This window comes from Callionymus lyra, chromosome 10 (genome assembly GCF_982586985.1).
Source record: "Callionymus lyra chromosome 10, fCalLyr1.hap1.1, whole genome shotgun sequence".
Classification (NCBI taxonomy): Eukaryota; Metazoa; Chordata; class Actinopteri; order Syngnathiformes; family Callionymidae; genus Callionymus; species Callionymus lyra.
The window spans coordinates 2,030,001-2,047,771 of NC_141827.1; the positions used below are offsets into that span (position 1 = coordinate 2,030,001).

The window sequence follows — 17,771 nt, forward strand, 5'->3', positions numbered from 1 at the left end:
AAAACCAGAGGAAAACAATTAACAAGCTGTCGTCCAACATCAGAGATACTTTCTACACTCATCACCAACACAACCCCACACACACACACGCACACACACACACACACACACACACACACACACTCACTCATCACCAACACACACCGCAAATAACAAACAATCATTTTAAGAAGAAATAGTAAAATCAAATTGTCAATAGCAGGGATTGAAGGGAAATCACACGTCCTCACTGACGGGCTCTTCGAACAGCGACCCCTAGATAGACGAATATGACGAATAAAGATTAAAAAACAAACACAAAAACAGCCAAATCGGTGTGAGGGTGTCGCGTCAGCGCCATCTATGGCCACTGCTGCAAAGATTAATGCATCTAATAATCCACCTTGAAGCGTGAAAAATATGCCATTATTATTCATATTATCAAACATTCTGATCCTCATGATAAGTAATAGTTAAAATAATTGTAAAGGTTTTTTAGGAATATCTGGGACCATCTTAATTGTAATTGTTGGTGTGAAGCAGAAAATATACGAGCCGGACCTGAGCAACGAAATGTTGTTCAAGTTGTTGCTTTTATATGGTATTCATAAGATGATAAATGTGTGATTCATAATGACACTTATCTCACTTCATTAAAACACGCATCTACCTGCAGGGCTCAAGGAAAACTGTGCGAGTCGGTGTTCGGACGACACTTGAAACACAAGCGAGCTCTCGCTCCACGTGACCCTGGAGTCACTCGTCCTCGTGCCACGAACACCAGCATCTGCCACTCAAACCTCAGTCATGTTTAGTTGCCTGTGACTCATTATTAGGGATGTGAAGCTACACTTGGAACCAGAGCGGTTCTGGTTCTGACATGAACGGGTACGAGACTTATTTTTGTGCTTCATTTCTGTTTGGTGTTATTTCTTTCTTGACTAAAATAGAAACATATATTTAAAAAGTATAGTAACTTCATGTTGGAACTTTCCTGGTGAAGCCCCTGCTGGATGAGTGTGTCAGGTGCACACAATTTACCCCCAAAATGATACTGACAGAACCAGAACTCAAGAGTTACATCTGACACACTATGCAACATGTACTCAACACAACTCACCAACTTATTCTTTTAAATATCAATTTCATTCAAATATTCTTTGACACATTTCTAGTTTATTCTAATCGTAATAAGACATCAATTATGTCGGCGATGGATGGATGGATGGATGGATGGATGGATGGATGGATGGATGGATGGATGGATGGATGGATGGATGGATGGATGGATGGATGGATGGATGGATGGATGGATGGATGGATGGATGGATGGATGGATGGATGGATGGATGGATGGAGGGAGGGAGGGAGGGAGGGAGGAGGGAGGGAGGAGGGAGAGAGAGAGAGAAAAAGAGAGAGAGAGAGATAGATAGATAGATGGACGGACGGACGGACGGACGGACGGACGGACGGACGGACGGACGGACGGACGGACGGACTGACTGACTGACTGACTGACTGACAGACAGACAGACAGACAGACAGACAGACAGACAGACAGACAGACAGACAGACAGACAGACAGACAGACAGACAGACAGACAGACAGACAGACAGACAGACAGACAGACAGACAGACAGACAGACAGACAGACAGACAGACAGACAGACAGACAGACAGACAGACAGACAGACAGACAGACAGACAGACAGACAGACAGACAGACAGACAGACAGACAGACAGACAGACAGACAGACAGACAGACAGACAGACAGACAGACAGATAGATAGATAGATAGATAGATAGATAGATAGATAGATAGATAGATAGATAGATAGATAGATAGATAGATAGATAGATAGATAGATAGATAGATAGATAGATAGATAGATAGATAGATAGATAGATAGATAGAGACACAGAGAGATAGAGAGATAGATAGATAGAGAGATAGAGACACAGAGAGATAGAGAGATAGAGAGATAGAGAGATAGAGTGATAGATAGAAAAGATGTATTGTTTGCATTATTCATGAGAAAACTAACGTGAATCACCAACAGTTCAGCGACGGCTCCAACAAGCTGGATAACAAGGAAATGAAGAAAAGAAACAGTTTTCCTCTGAAATCCTGATTTGTATTCAGATGAATTTAAATCCCGCAGCCTGGAGGAGGGGCAGGAACCCCAGTAATGAACTGGAAGATTGTGGGTTACACTTACAGAGGAGAGGTGAACACGAGGTCTCCTGGTGAGAAGATCGAGCGGAAAAACCGATACAGTCTTAATCAAGGCCAGCGATCGTTAGGATGCGGTGGGATGTGAAGCACTAACTCGGATTGATCAAGAGAAAGAGATCAATTCAAAAGCATCTACGTTTATCCATGCAAATATTATTCAGCTGAAGTCTGGTACGTACTTGTTTTTAATTGGATTCCAACAAATGATTGAAGCTTAACTTAGATTTTTATTTATTTGCTCTTGACTTTGCTTCTTGGAGTCGAGCGATCCTGAAGCTAATCCTCTTTTTTATTCCATAATCTCTCATCAAGGACTTTAAAAAAAGAGCAGATAATATTTAATGAAACGATGAGTTCCTCGAACAGAAGCCGAGCCTCTCGGATCCATCTGGAGTCGGATCTGAAGGGCAAGTACCTGGTGCACAATCATCTGAAGCTCACAGAACTGTGTTTTCACCTCGTGCGGCGCAATCAGGCAACATTTTAAAATGCAGAGTTCATCATCATCATCGTCGGCGCCGTTAAAGTGTCTGAATCCACGAAGGTCAAGATTATTCCTGCTCGTCTCTTCATGGAAATCACAGGTTCTCAGAGTCTTTGAAAGCGACTGGAAACGTGTGATTTTGTTCTTAAAGTCTCTAAAAAAAATAGTTACAGGATTTTCATCCCTTTGTAAGAGTTTTTATTTAAGCCTTACTTTATGATCTATATTTAATTAAAGAAGCGAAACATATTCTTCAACAAGCATCATCAACGCCTTCAGGATTCAAACTATCATTGTGAGAGTTATCAATAGATCAATATATCAATAGATCAATAGATCAATAGATCAATAGAAAACCTTGAAGCATTAACAGCTGACTTTGAATGTTTGACACCAAATTATTAGAGCATTGAAATCAGACTTTAATTTAAAAGAAAATCATCACATTTCTCTTATTGTTTCTATTTATGGATCTATTTCTTCTTCAAAGGATAAATAATTCAGTGTAAAGTTAAATAATAGAAATAATGGAAGGGATCGGTTTCTTCTCCTCAGTTTTCAGGACGGAATTATTTTACACAGAATTTTTCACACTGAATTGATTTACGTTAAAATGTATTAGATTGAATTTCAGTTTTTCATTTTTACATCTGTTGTCACTGAATATGTAATTTTTTTTACACCGAATTTCACACTAGATGTATTAATGTATTGGAAAAAAGTGCTCGATACGTTATGGTTTTTCAAATGTAAAGTCCAAAGGCAACATTTACTTGTGAAGTGATTAAAGTGAAAACACCGGGAGATCATTTGATTTGATTGACACTCGGGTCTGAGCTGAAGACCATCTTTTCAAACGATAATAAGGAACAATCGCTGCTAAACAGTGACGTAAAGATGTTGAACTAACAAAGATCTGTGATGAATTCATTTATTTAGTCTCTTCGTAGTCTCGCCTTCAAAATGCTGAAAAGAGAACATTTTAAGTCATTTTTGAAGAAGATCAAAACATGGATTAAAGGGAAAAATATCTCCATAAAGGGATTTATCTCATCTAATCTCTTCATTTTGAACTTGAATACATGCAGTTATTGTCATTTTGATTCTGCTGTACTTGAGTTTAAAAATAAACATGATCAAAAAATGAAGCATTAATTAAAACTGAAATTAATAGGATTTTCTTGAGACTAAACACGACACAAAAAATAAAAATCTTACAACAATAAACAAGTAACAGAAGAACATTTTAAATATTTATAGTTAAATCAATTCTTGAAACTGCAATTATAACAACAAGTTTCAGGTCTGAGGTAGAGCAAAAATAAACACATGAAACAAACAGAACAATATTTCTTGTGTGTTACGATGATGTGTTCATGTCAACACAAGAGGACGTCAGACGAGTTTGAAGGTGTTTGGATGTTTTTAAGAGTCTTTTTGGACGAACATGAAGATGAAGACGACTGAGCTCCAGTCGCTACATTAAAATGAACAAACATTTTGACTATAACTCTAAAAAGAACAGATGACTCTGAAGATAATCAACATTAGTCGACATGAGTAGAAAATGCTTCTGTTTTATCAACATAATAAACTAAATAAAACCAGACAAACCCGTAAACATGAACATCACACGTCAAAGGCTTGTCTTCGCAACATCTGATGTTGATACTTTTAAAAATGATACTGTGGTATCTGAACATATGTTAGTATGAATCCTTTTTTTTTTGAGTTTCGATAATTTGACAAGTAAATGAGTCACGATTAATGGCGTGATGATGCGGCTCTGAGAAGAGAAGTGTAAAAGTCAAGCGCATTGCAGTGAAAAGAAAATCAAGCAACAGTTCAATGTTCTGGAACAAATACAATCCATATGGAGGAGCTGACAAGAGGTAATAATATTTATCACGCCAGCCAGTCTCCCATCTATCAAACCCAGGTTTCCAGCGACTTACTTCACTGAGCAAATGAGTTGAAAATTGGATGAAAAGGATTGTGCCGAGGAAAGTCTTACATCTTGGGTGTCTTGCTTGATTGAATTGGCTGCTTGTCATGTTGTTGGGAGTTTGAGGGATATAGCAACCCCGGCTTAGTTGTGTAGGGAGGCCGGCGAGATGAAGAGGAATGATGTGCGTCGTCTGTACCTGTATTCTATCTGCTCGCCACAGACGGCGGGTCCTGGCAGCCCAGATGAAAGGCTCTCCAGAGGACAAGAAAGACGTTCCCGAGTCAAAAGGAAAAAGGCGTACTGCTTATCAGACGCACGGAAATATAATCCCACCCACTCCCACAGCCCTGCCACTCTGGATGGTGGGCTCGGAGTCAGAAGTTCTTCGGCGCGCAGCATATGCCGAGCCGGCGGGCAGGCGGCCAGATCCTCCCTCTGTAGTCTAATTGGGGTCATGTAACAAGTCACTTTGCATGTGTAACTTTTATATTAAACTACTTGGAAGCTGCGAGAAACTATAGCCGCTCGGAGCGCGAACCTCTTTAAATTAATCCTGGAGATTAAAGCTTACTTCGCTTGATTTTTGTCGACAAAAAAATTGCAGCCGTTTGAAAATTGGGGTGCACTTTGGTTTAAACCGAACGCCTCAGGATGGGAAGGAGAAAAAAAAAAAAGCAGGAAAAACAACAAATATCATGGGACCGGCTGGGAGCCTATTCTCATTATAGAGCAGAGGAAATATCAGCATCGCGCCACTTTAAGAAAGTCTTTGATCGATAATAGCTCCGCCAGGAAACGCTGTTCACAAAAAATTCACTTTTTTATTTATCATTGTGATGTTCTATAGCGGCTGCCATGGTAACAAAGTTATGACTCGTCCACGATGCAGATGAACGTCAAGGCCTCGCGCTTTTGTTCTTCTTTTAATATTGAAGGGTTTTATGGAACTTATGGAATAGTTCATCTTTTTTATTTGTATGTCTTGAAGAAACAGCAATGAACAGATGAGTCATGTGTGGTGGTGTTAAAATGACCATCTGGATCCACCAATCAATTGAAGGTCAGAAATATCAGTTCAAGAAATCCCGATGCTAGAAGAAATGAGCAGTTTACTTACTAGGCTTTAAAATATAGCAGCTTGGCAGAGGGCTGCACCCTGTAAGTGCTTTTAAATCAATGTGTTACATTCAAATAAAAACACATTAAAGAGTTATATTAGTTTCTACCTGCAAAAATTGACTGCTACCTTTTTTTTTCTTTTACAATTTTTCTACCAATATTTCATAATATTTTACTTATTTCAAGAGAAACCTTTAGAGACTCAAGTCTATAAAACAACGTGTCTTTAAACAATTGTCTTCATGTGTCGTCTGTCCAGCACTGACTGTTGAAACACTCGCTGGAATATTCTTTTTCAAGTCTTATCTTCCTGCAGCGAGTTCTGCAGCGACTCCAGCTCCACTGCGAGTGTGTCGCAGACCCCCCCCCACACCGCCCCCCGACCCGGCGCTCGCACAAATATCTCCACGCGAGCGTACAATGATTTATTCAGCACAACTAAGCAGCAGCAAAGACATTTTTGAGTTTGCTTAAGCGAGCAATTTCGTGGTCTCCCACAAACCCAAAGTCACAAAGATCTCGAACAAAAGGATCTCGAGATTGAAACTTTAAAAATGCTTTAATTCTCGACAAGATCTTAAAGCATCCTGAGAATTGTAGTCACACTAAAAAAAGAGCATCATTCTCTCAACACATTTATCATAACAGATGACTGTCAACGTGAAGAAAAACCTAATAATAACAATGAATAATATCGAGAAAGACAGTCTTTTACGACATCTTTTCGATAAAATAACGACTCATTCAACTCGACTCGACTTCTGCCCTCGAGCTTTAAAAGTTTCTGTTCCATGAGCAGGAAGTTACGAGAAGTTACATTTCTTTGGAGTATTTTGTTATTGTTCTCTGCATGTTTTTCTAAATGTCAGTTGTGGTTTTTATGAAGCCAGTTATTGATTCATGAGTCTCATAATTGTGTTTATGCTTCTACGATGATGACTGCATTAGCAGAGATGAGCGTCATCTTATTTACTTCAGGCTGCAGAACGAGGGGAGTCGCGTCGAAATGACCTCGAGAGCATGAAAAATACAGGATACCATTGAAGATCTTCAACACCTTTCACTTCTTCACTGGTTCCTAAATTCTTTTTCAATTTTAAAAGATCAATCTTATCGATCTAACAGAAATAACATTACATTGAACATTGTGTAAAATTAAGATACATTTTTCTACAGCAAAAAAAAGTAAAATAAAAACATTTTCGGTGCAAAAAAACACATTCGGAAAAATCCACACACCGGTATCAAAACTTGAAGTCAGGTTTTGATTCTACAGAAGCATCTTGGTCAGTTCCTCAGAACAACCATTTGATATCCAGCCCTGTTGACAGCTTTGGTCTTAAAAAACAATAATTAATCATTTTGATGTTCTGCTCGTTCATAATTGTTCCTGGATTGTATTTAACATCAAGGGGGTTGTCATGTGAACGCAATGTTTCATCTGCCAATCATATCAGAAACTCCACCTCCTGACCGTGATCGTGGCTTAGAATCCTCCTTCAAAATGTCCATGATCGTGGGGTGACTTCAACACCACAACACACGAGTATCTATATTTCGACAACACTTTCCTCTTTTTGGTCTACTTAGGTGTGTATCTGAAGGTCGTGTGAGGAACACAGAGGCAAACAAGGACGGACAGTAAAAGAGTAATAGAAAAGAGCTTGTAAAAATAAGTGACATTTAAAAAGCTTTTACAGTCACAATTAAACAAAGGTTGACAGTAAACGATGTTACGACACCACAAGTAGCTGTAGCAGGGGTGGAGGTGTTTGTGTGGAGGTGGGTCGTGTGGAGGTGCGTCGTGTGGAGGTGTTCGTGTGGAGGTGGGTCGTGGGGAGGTGGGTCGTGTGGAGGTGTTCGTGTGGAGGTGGGTCGTGGGGAGGTGGGTCGTGTGGAGGTGTTCGTGTGGAGGTGGGTCGTGTGGAGGTGCGTCGTGTGGAGGTGGGTCGTGGGGAGGTGGGTCGTGTGGAGGTGTTCGTGTGGAGGTGGGTCGTGGGGAGGTGGGTCGTGTGGAGGTGTTCGTGTGGAGGTGCGTCGTGTGGAGGTGGGTCGTGGGGAGGTGGGTCGTGTGGAGGTGGGTCGTGTGGAGGTGTTCATGTGGAGGTGGGTCGTGGGGAGGTGGGTCGTGGGGAGGTGGGTCGGGTGGAGGTGTTCGTGTGGAGGTGCGTTGTGTGGAGGTGGGTCGTGTGGAGGTGTTCGTGTGGAGGTGCGTCGTGTGGAGGTGGGTCGTGTGGAGGTGGGTCGTGTGGAGGTGTTCATGTGGAGGTGGGTCGTGGGGAGGTGGGTCGGGTGGAGGTGTTCGTGTGGAGGTGCGTTGTGTGGAGGTGGGTCGTGTGGAGGTGCGTCGTGTGTAGGTGGGTCGTGTGGAGGTGGGTCGTGTGGAGGTGTTCGTGTGGAGGTGGGTCGTGGGGAGGTGGGTCGTGTGGAGGTGTTCGTGTGGAGGTGCGTCGTGTGGAGGTGGGTCGTGGGGAGGTGGGTCGTGTGGAGGTGGGTCGTGGGGAGGTGGGTCGTGTGGAGGTGGGTCGTGTGGAGGTGGGTCGTGGGGAGGTGCGTTGTGTGGAGGTGGGTCGTGGGGAGGTGGGTCGTGTGGAGGTGGGTCGTGTGGAGGTGGGTCGTGTGGAGGTGGGTCGTGTGGAGGTGCGTCGTGTGGAGGTGCGTCGTGTGGAGGTGGGTCGTGTGGAGGTGTTTGTGTGGAGGTGTTTGTGTGGAGGTGGGTCGTGTGGAGGTGGGTCGTGTGGAGGTGGGTCGTGTGGAGGTGCGTCGTGTGGAGGTGGGTCGTGTGGAGGTGGGTCGGGTAGAGGTGGGTCGTGTGGAGGTGGGTCGTGTGGAGGTGGGTCGGGTGGAGGTGGGTCGTGTGGAGGTGGGTCAGGTGGAGGTGGGTCGTGTGGAGGTGGGTCGTGTGGAGGTGGGTCGGGTGGAGGTGGGTCGTGTGGAGGTGTTCGTGTGGAGGTGGGTCGTGTGGAGGTGGGTCGGGTAGAGGTGGGTCGTGTGGAGGTGGGTCGTGTGGAGGTGGGTCGGGTGGAGGTGGGTCGTGTGGAGGTGGGTCGGGTAGAGGTGGGTCGTGTGGAGGTGGGTCGGGTGGAGGTGGGTCGTGTGGAGGTGGGTCGGGTAGAGGTGGGTCGTGTGGAGGTGGGTCGGGTGGAGGTGGGTCGTGTGGAGGTGTTCGTGTGGAGGTGGGTCGTGTGGAGGTGTTCGTGTGGAGGTGTTCGTGTGGAGGTGTTCGTGTGGAGGTGGGTCGTGTGGAGGTGTTCGTGTGGAGGTGTTCGTGTGGAGGTGGGTCGTGTGGAGGTGGGTCGTGTGGAGGTGCGTCGTGTGGAGGTGGGTCGTGTGGAGGTGTTCGTGTGGAGGTGGGTCGTGTGGAGGTGGGTCGTGTGGAGGTGTTCGTGTGGAGGTGCGTCGTGTGGAGGTGCGTCGTGTGGAGGTGGGTCGTGTGGAGGTGTTCGTGTGGAGGTGGGTCGTGTGGAGGTGTTCGTGTGGAGGTGGGTCGTGTGGAGGTGTTCGTGTGGAGGTGCGTCGTGTGGAGGTGGGTCGTGTGGAGGTGTTCGTGTGGAGGTGGGTCGTGTGGAGGTGTTCGTGTGGAGGTGGGTCGTGTGGAGGTGTTCGTGTGGAGGTGCGTCGTGTGGAGGTGGGTCGTGTGGAGGTGTTCGTGTGGAGGTGGGTCGTGTGGAGGTGTTCGTGTGGAGGTGGGTCGTGTGGAGGTGTTCGTGTGGAGGTGGGTCGTGTGGAGGTGGGTCGTGTGGAGGTGTTCGTGTGGAGGTGGGTCGTGTGGAGGTGGGTCGTGTGGAGGTGTTCGTGTGGAGGTGGGTCGTGTGGAGGTGGGTCGTGTGGAGGTGTTCGTGTGGAGGTGGGTCGTGTGGAGGTGGGTCGTGTGGAGGTGTTCGTGTGGAGCTGGGTCGTGTGGAGGTGGGTCGTGTGCAGCTCGCGGTGAGTGAGACAGGTTCGCGTTCGTAACACTGTTTGCAGCTGAAGCCAGAAGCCGCCGCACATACATCGTGAGCCACATCTGTCGAGGTCTGACAGGAAGAAAAATCCATTCATCTCGATTATTGTTCACGGGTTTAACAAAGGAGCTGCAGCGCTGACCGCCCACACGAGTCACAGTGATCCCATAACAACTCAGTCAACCTGGCTCAAGGATCGCTCGTCGGATTTCTGGCTTCTTCGCTATCCACACTTTTTTCTCCGCAGAGACCCCCGGCACAGAAACACCCTCCTCCAGCCTCGGCCCATTCATTCTGCAGCAAAGTGACAGTTTCAGGTTATATATGTTGCCGAGTTGGTATGAAAAGCGTCCACTCACTTATTGTCTCGGAGCCTGGAAAAAAAAGAGGCTTCTGTGGGTCCTGGTGCTGAACATTAATCATTGCAGGGGCCACAGCGACGCCTCGTACGCTGGAAGATCCACACAACAACTAAAAGTACAAACACAAACTAGAAATGTATTCTTGAACAAATATGATTATTTAAGGTCAAAAGTTATCCTGCTGTCGTCTACTAGGACTTCAGTGATACTTAGGTCACCATACGATGCAATATTTTCAGCTCATGATACAATATATTCAAATCAAGAAACGACATGTTCTTCTGACAGTACTGTATATCCAACCCGCGAAAACATATTTTAGCTCAAGGTACAATAATATATATGTACCTAACAATTAAGTCGACAAAATCGACTGTATCCTCTTGTCCTCAGTCATCCCTGGGATCTCGCTGGATTTCGTTCTCATTTAATCTAACAAGGACGTAATGATGCTGACATCTAGTGGCCAGAAGTTTAACTGCAAAAACAAAATGAACAAAACCCTGTTAAAATATTAATGTAAATTCTTGATATATTAAACTATATTATTATATATTAAATATATTATATTACTTAGATAGATAGAAAGATGAAAAAGAAAAAAATTAACACTTTATTTAAATATATTCATAATAGAACTATGAAGGAAATAAAATGTGATTTAAAAGGCAAAACCCAGAAAAAAATATTTGTTTAGCAATACATGGCTGTTGAGTGTCGTTCAAATACTATGAATATATCAGTTCCTCAAATGTTTCACACACTGATCATCTAGGAGAAGATATTCCACACACTGAAGGTGAGCAGCTTTCATTCCATCTCCAGACCTTGAGGAGCGAAGCCTCCAGGAGGTCTCGCTCCGACTGACCACCTCCAGTGTCCTTGTCAACGTCTCACCAGCAGAGAAGCTCCGCCGTGATCCCGTGACGCTCAGAGCCAGAGAACCAGCGACGTCTGAGCCCATGACAGAAAAACACTTCTGCGTCCAGCAAACAGCATTTCAAGTCGAAGTAAACAAATATTTGGCAATAAAGGCAGCGTGTCAAGGGAAAGCAGAGCTGATTGTACACTTGCTGAGCTCAGAGTGAGTAATAGCTCAGAGTGCACCGCAAACATGTCGGATCCTGCAAGCAAAACCCTGACCCTCGTGAAACTACAAAAGCCTCATTCAATCGCTACGTCGTCAGAGCATGTTTCGTGGATAAGAAGGTTCAACACACAGGCTCTCATGTCGCATCCAAGCATTTGTTCAAAACATTCAACATTAAAGCAGGTTATTTGATGCTTTAAGCTTTTCTGCAACTGCTTTTTTCCCTGAGTGTGCAGGTCAACTGTGTTGTGTTGTTGTGACGACTGAACAGTACAACTGTGAATACACTTTGATACTAATCCGATTTTTTTATATATTTCCTGAGCATTTATTCAGTTAAAACATATTTATAAACTATTTATTGTCAGAGTCGTTTCACATTTTTTAAATTCTTTTCTTTTCTTTTTTTGTAAATTGAATTGAATTGAAAAAATCATTGTATTATTATTTGTAAGAATCATTTCGTTTGTTGCTTTTTTTCTTATTTATTTTTGGATTATTCGAACCGTTCATGAAATAAAATAACATGAATAATACAAACTGTGTTTTGTCTTTTATTTTCATAATAGAAAAAAACATCATCTTTTTTTCTTTTCTTTTTTTCTTTCACGTCGACCCTCGTCTGACGCTTTAATCTGTCCGTCCACTTGAAACGTGAAGGAAGGACCTTTGAAAAAATGTCTAACAAACTGGTGAGGTGAGTGTTTGTGTACTTGTACTTCATGGTGTTGTGTATGTGTGTCTCCTGTCCTTTAGACACTCTGTGCAAAAGTGTTTGTTGTGTTTTATCATGATTTATATGAAGTGCTGACTCTGAAAACTAAACTTATCAGATCAGAAACTGCCTGAAATCTAACTTTATTGTTCATTAAATTCACATCAGGTGCAGCGAGTTCACAGGTTCACACGCGACGCTGATGTTGGGAAAACACAACAGGAATATATAGAAGATCCATTTATCAGGTGGTGCAGCCGCGGAGAGCTTATAAATATTATGGCAGATCCACCAGCGAGTGGAAGAACACAGATTAAACTCCCATAGAAGGACTTGAACCACACAGAGGACGCAGCACAGAGTCTGCGCTCGGGGAGAAATGGAGCGAATGATACCACGATTCAAAGCGTTCCACGAGTAAGAGCAGCGACCAGCAGCGAACATGAGCCGTCGTAGAGTCAAAATCTACTTCATGAACCTTCAGTGATAGATTCAAACATCCAAAATGTGCATTTATCAGCTGCAAAAAAAGCTTTTCAACTCATTTTCACTCTGAAGAACTTCAGTAGATAAGAGGCTCCACAGCCTCATCAAGAGCAACTTGTGATCTTCTCCAAGAGGTGATTGGAAACCATGCAACACAAACAAGGCTTGTAGCTTGAGAATCACAAACCCAAGGCCACATGTCCACTCTCGCAGCAACACCATGAGGTGAGGGACACGAGAAGATACATCATCAGCCTGTGAATGAGATGCCACGTACCTCTGAGGATGCTCTGGCCTCGCAGAACTTCTCTGGGGACAATCACTGTGTAGAAGTTCTGGGAGAAGCCCGATCTGCACGGAGGTTTTAGGGACTGGCCTGCCTTACTCCCCTGTGGACGAAACAAGAGAAGTTGGTGATCGACTCGCGGCTTCAGGGTCAGATCTCAGAGACTCGAAAAAAAAACATTTGTCGAAGCGAAATGAACGTACGGCCGTCATACGAGTTGCTGTAAATTGAACCGGACATTTTAATGTTGCACGTTATGAAGAAAAAGATTTTGTAACTTTTAATCAGATCTCGCTTTCATTGTGACTGAAGGTCATCGACTGACGCTGTGACTGTAAAAATGAGACGAACCTTAAATCTCAGCCTGACTCTCCAAACCACTTCAGTCGAGTGATTCAAACCCATTCAAGTGTCGAGTAAGTCACACATTCACAGATGTTTATGAAATATATTTTTAAAACACGTAGAGACTTAAATCTCACCTTGAAATACAATCAAAGCTCATACAGCTTACGTTACAAATACAGCTAACTTTTCACTACACAAATATAACTGCAGGATTGGACACTTTTATCAAATAAACTTCTCATAACGCACTGCAACAGTTGAAGATCCTACAACTGACAGAGCAAAAGACGTCCAAATAATGAGTATTCAGGATCATGAGTTACACAATCGTAGGTTTAGTTTTGTTTGATTCATTTAAATATTTGCCTTTAATACTTGGTCGCACAGAAAGATAAACGATTACGTTTCTGTGTTAATAATTAAGGTCTGAAAGGTGTTTTATTTATATTTCTAAAGATGCTAAATTCTTCATAATCATATTAGCTTTTGATTTATGTCAAGTTTCCTCAAACACAAGTCAAGTAAAGAAAATGATTCAAACTTAAAAAACTATATTGGACCATCGGTTTAGGAAGAACCAGTCCAAGGGTGTGTCCCGGATCACACCCTTCTGCACTAACACTTAATATTTTTGAGTACACAAGTGCGTTCACACGGAGCAGTGTGTGAAAATGTAGTGCACTATGTGCACTCAAACGGCCAGAAAATCAAGTGTGGACCCTCAACGTCCTCCATCTTAGTGACGTAGATGAAGCTAAACTGAAGCTCCGTCACTGACACACGTCTTGGGAGCAGATACTGACGTAAACGTCTCCAGAAAACACTTGTTTTACAACAAAACAATACAAAAACAATATCAAAACAATAAATATTTGTTAGTAACTTGTTTCTATTGGAGAAAAGTGTCCATGATAGAGTTTCAACGACTGGTTAAAATCAGTGTTAAAAAGTAGTAGAAGAAGAAGCTGTCGAGTCATTTCCTGTTAGTAGGTAGCAGCAGAGTTTGATTTGAGAAAGTACTACACTGTAAGTGTGTAGCAGCAGAGTTTGATTTAAGACAGTACTACACTGTAAGTGTGTAGCAGCAGAGTTTGATTTGAGACAGTACTACACTGTAAGTGTGTAGCAGCAGAGTTGGATTTGAGACAGTACTACACTGTAAGTGTGTAGTAGTTTGATTTGAGACAGTACTACACTGTAAGTGTGTAGTAGTTTGATTTGAGTCAGTACTACACTGTAAGTGTGTAGCAGCAGAGTTTGATTTGAGACAGTACTACACTGTAAGTGTGTAGTAGTTTGATTTGAGACAGTACTACACTGTAAGTGTGTAGTAGTTTGATTTGAGTCAGTACTACACTGTAAGTGTGTAGCAGCAGAGTTTGATTTGAGACAGTACTACACTGTAAGTGTGTAGTAGTTTGATTTGAGACAGTACTACTCTGCAAGTGTGTAGTAGTTTGATTTGAGACAGTACTACACTGTAAGTGTGTAGTAGTTTGATTTGAGACAGTACTACACTGCAAGTGTGTAGTAGTTTGATTTGAGACAGTACTACACTGTAAGTGTGTAGTAGTTTGATTTGAGACAGTACTACACTGTAAGTGTGTAGTAGTTTGATTTGAGACAGTACTACACTGCAAGTGTGTAGTAGTTTGATTTGAGACAGTACTACACTGTAAGTGTGTAGTAGTTTGATTTGAGACAGTACTACACTGTAAGTGTGTAGTAGTTTGATTTGAGACAGTACTACACTGTAAGTGTGTAGTAGTTTGATTTGAGACAGTACTACACAGTGAAACAGTGCACAGAGAGCCTACGGCTCTTAGTCGTATGTTTTGATGCATTTTTCATGCACTTTAAACATTTGGTTTCTGCAGGTCGTTCCATTTAATTGTTGCCTTTTTTAAACGTCCTGGAAATAATTCCGACATTAAACTGGTTTGGATGCAAAAGATGTTGATTTAGAGAATAAAAGATGTATTTGGTGAAGAAACTCGTCGACTGGAACACGAACATCAAACCCAGTCACACAAAACATAAGGTGTATATTCAATGTTACTATTATTCTCTGTTCCTTATCTTATCTTAAACACTGACTCTATAGAGCAACATATAAACACGAACATTAATTTACTTTGATTTTGACGACGTACAATGATTTCGGACAAAGGTACTAAAACGGTTTAGTACTTTTTAAATCAAATGTTTTTTGTTTAATTAAATAAATCGCATGTGAGTCATTTAAGGTGGAGATGCTTTAGATATTTATCTTGAAGGAATGGATCGTTCAAGATGTTGTCACCACGTCAGGTGTCAACATCCAGAGACTGAACCAGATCTACTGAGACTCAGGAACAGGATCAGGTTCAGTTCTGCTGCATCCTTCAGAGGGTTGTTGTTTTTGGGCTCGTCAAGTGAGGAGAGCATCTGCACCGAGGCTGAGGATCTGAGCAGGAGTTCAGGAGGAAACACCTTGAAATGAAACTGATTCTCTCGTGACTCGTTTGAACGGCTGTCGTTCGATCAGGAAACAAACCGTGGATTTGAATGGAATGTTGAGGAAAATAATCTCAGAATTCCTTCCTCACTTCATCCATATTCCCTCAGCTCTCGAGAAGAGGATGAACTTGTTTAACTTGTCTCCTCCTCAGACGAGATCTGGACCCTCGGATGGATGTTAAAGTGAGGATGAAGGGAGGAGGAGAGGAGGAGGAGATGAGAGGAGGAGAGGAGAGGAGCAGAAGAGTCTCTCCTCACACCTCTGCTGCACTGCAGTTTGCAGGATAACGAGCGGAGTTGGTTCCGAGTTTTCCTGCCGCGGATCGCAGGAGAAACCGCTCACAGGACCGAGGTCTCAAAGCTCCCAGGACCGAGGTCTCGGTTCTGTCCCACATGCTCCGAGGACCCGGTCCAGCGACAGGGACGCGTCTTACCCAGGATGCTCCCGCCAGCAAGGTGCACGCCAGGATGACGCATCCAGCCTCCATCGCTGCTCGACCGGGCGAAGGAGGAGAAGAAGCAGAAGGAGGAGAAGAAGCAGAAGGAGCAGAAGAAGCAGAAGGTTCCTCTGATCCCACAGAGATATATTCCCGGGTCCGGTGGCTCTGGTACCGCGTCCGCACTTGTCTGGCGCTAAAGTGCCGCTGAGAGGAGACGCTCGCTCCGGAGGAAGAAGCCGCTCATTGGCAGGAGCGTCACTACTAACTCCTCCTCCTGCTGGAGCTCAGGCTCCTCACTCTCTCTTCTCTAGCTCCTCACTCTCTCCTCACTGATGCTCCTCACTCTCTCCTCACTGATGCTCCTCACTCTCTCCTCACTGATGCTCCTCACTCTCTCCTCACTGATGCTCCTCACTCTCTCTTCTCTAGCTCCTCACTCTCTCCTCACTGATGCTCCTCACTCTCTCCTCACTGATGCTCCTCACTCTCTCCTCACTGATGCTCCTCACTCTCTCCTCACTGATGCTCCTCACTCTCTCCTCACTGATGCTCCTCACTCTCTCCTCACTGATGCTCCTCACTCTCTCCTCACTGATGCTCCTCACTCTCTCCTCACTGGTGCTCCCCACTCTCTCCTCAATCTCTCCTCACTCTCTCTTCTCTAACTCCTCACTGATGCTCCTCACTCTCTCCTCACTCTCTCCTCACTGATGCTCCTCACTCTCTCCTCAATCTCTCCTCACTCTCTCTTCTCTAGCTCCTCACTGATGCTCCTCACTGATGCTCCTCAGTCTCTCCTCACTCTCTCCTCACTGATGCTCCTCACTCTCTCCTCAATCTCTCCTCACTCTCTCATCTCTAGCTCCTCACTGATGCTCCTCACTGATGCTCCTCAGTCTCTCCTCACTGATGCTCCTCACTCTCTCCTCAATCTCTCCTCACTCTCTCTTCTCTAGCTCCTCACCGATGCTCCTCACTCTCTCCTCACTGATGCTCCTCACTCTCTCCTCAATCTCTCCCCACTCTCTCTTCTCTAGCTCCTCACTGATGCTCCTCACTGATGCTCCTCACTGATGCTCCTCACTGATGCTCCTCACTGATGCTCCTCACTGATGCTCCTCACTGATGCTCCTCACTCTCTCCTCACTGATGCTCCTCACTGATGCTCCTCACTGATGCTCCTCACTGATGCTCCTCAATGATGCTCCTCACTGATGCTCCTCACTGATGCTCCTCACTGATGCTCCTCACTGATGCTCCTCACTGATGCTCCTCAATGATGCTCCTCACTCTCTCCTCACTGATGCTCCTCACTGATGCTCCTCACTGATGCTCCTCACTGATGCTCCTCACTGATGCTCCTCACTGATGCTCCTCACTGATGCTCCTCACTGATGCTCCTCACTGATGCTCCTCACTGATGCTCCTCACTCTCTCCTCACTGATGCTCCTCACTGATGCTCCTCACTCTCTCCTCACTGATGCTCCTCACTCTCTCCTCACTGATGCTCCTCACTGATGCTCCTCACGAGCAGATAAAGGATTTGATGAAGGTTTCTCTTCTGTCTCCCGGTGATGGAGAGATTTAACTGCAGATGAAGATGAAGATGAGACTCTCACACACTCATGTGTGTCTCTGGACACAAGTATCACATTTATTTAATCCATCATTTGATTTCAAATACATCTTAGTCTCAGTTCTCTGTACATTCATCTGAAATATTCTAATAGAATCACAAGAATACAATTTGTTTTATAGACGACACATGTCCTCTTCACCCTCATGTCGACTAATGTTGGATTATTTTCATAATATGTTTCTTTTTTAGAGT

At 43.9% G+C, this 17,771-nt stretch overlaps 1 protein-coding gene across 2 annotated transcripts in view; it reads right to left on the bottom strand.

Moving 5' to 3' along the window:
- cdh4 (cadherin 4, type 1, R-cadherin (retinal)) overlaps positions 1-16,108 on the bottom strand; it is a 316,908-nt gene extending 300,800 nt beyond the window's left edge. Inside the window, exons 1-2 of one of the 2 annotated variants that reach the window (XM_087801671.1) lie at positions 15,934-16,108; positions 12,644-12,755 (exon numbers count right to left, since the gene is read on the bottom strand). In XM_087801671.1, coding sequence (XP_087657797.1) covers positions 12,644-12,755; positions 15,934-15,987 — 166 coding nt within the window. In that variant the 5' untranslated portion in view covers positions 15,988-16,108. The remainder of the gene's footprint in view (positions 1-12,643; positions 12,756-15,933) is intronic. The other variant, XM_087801670.1, reaches the window with a different exon arrangement.
- Between the last annotated feature and the right edge of the window lie 1,663 nt (positions 16,109-17,771).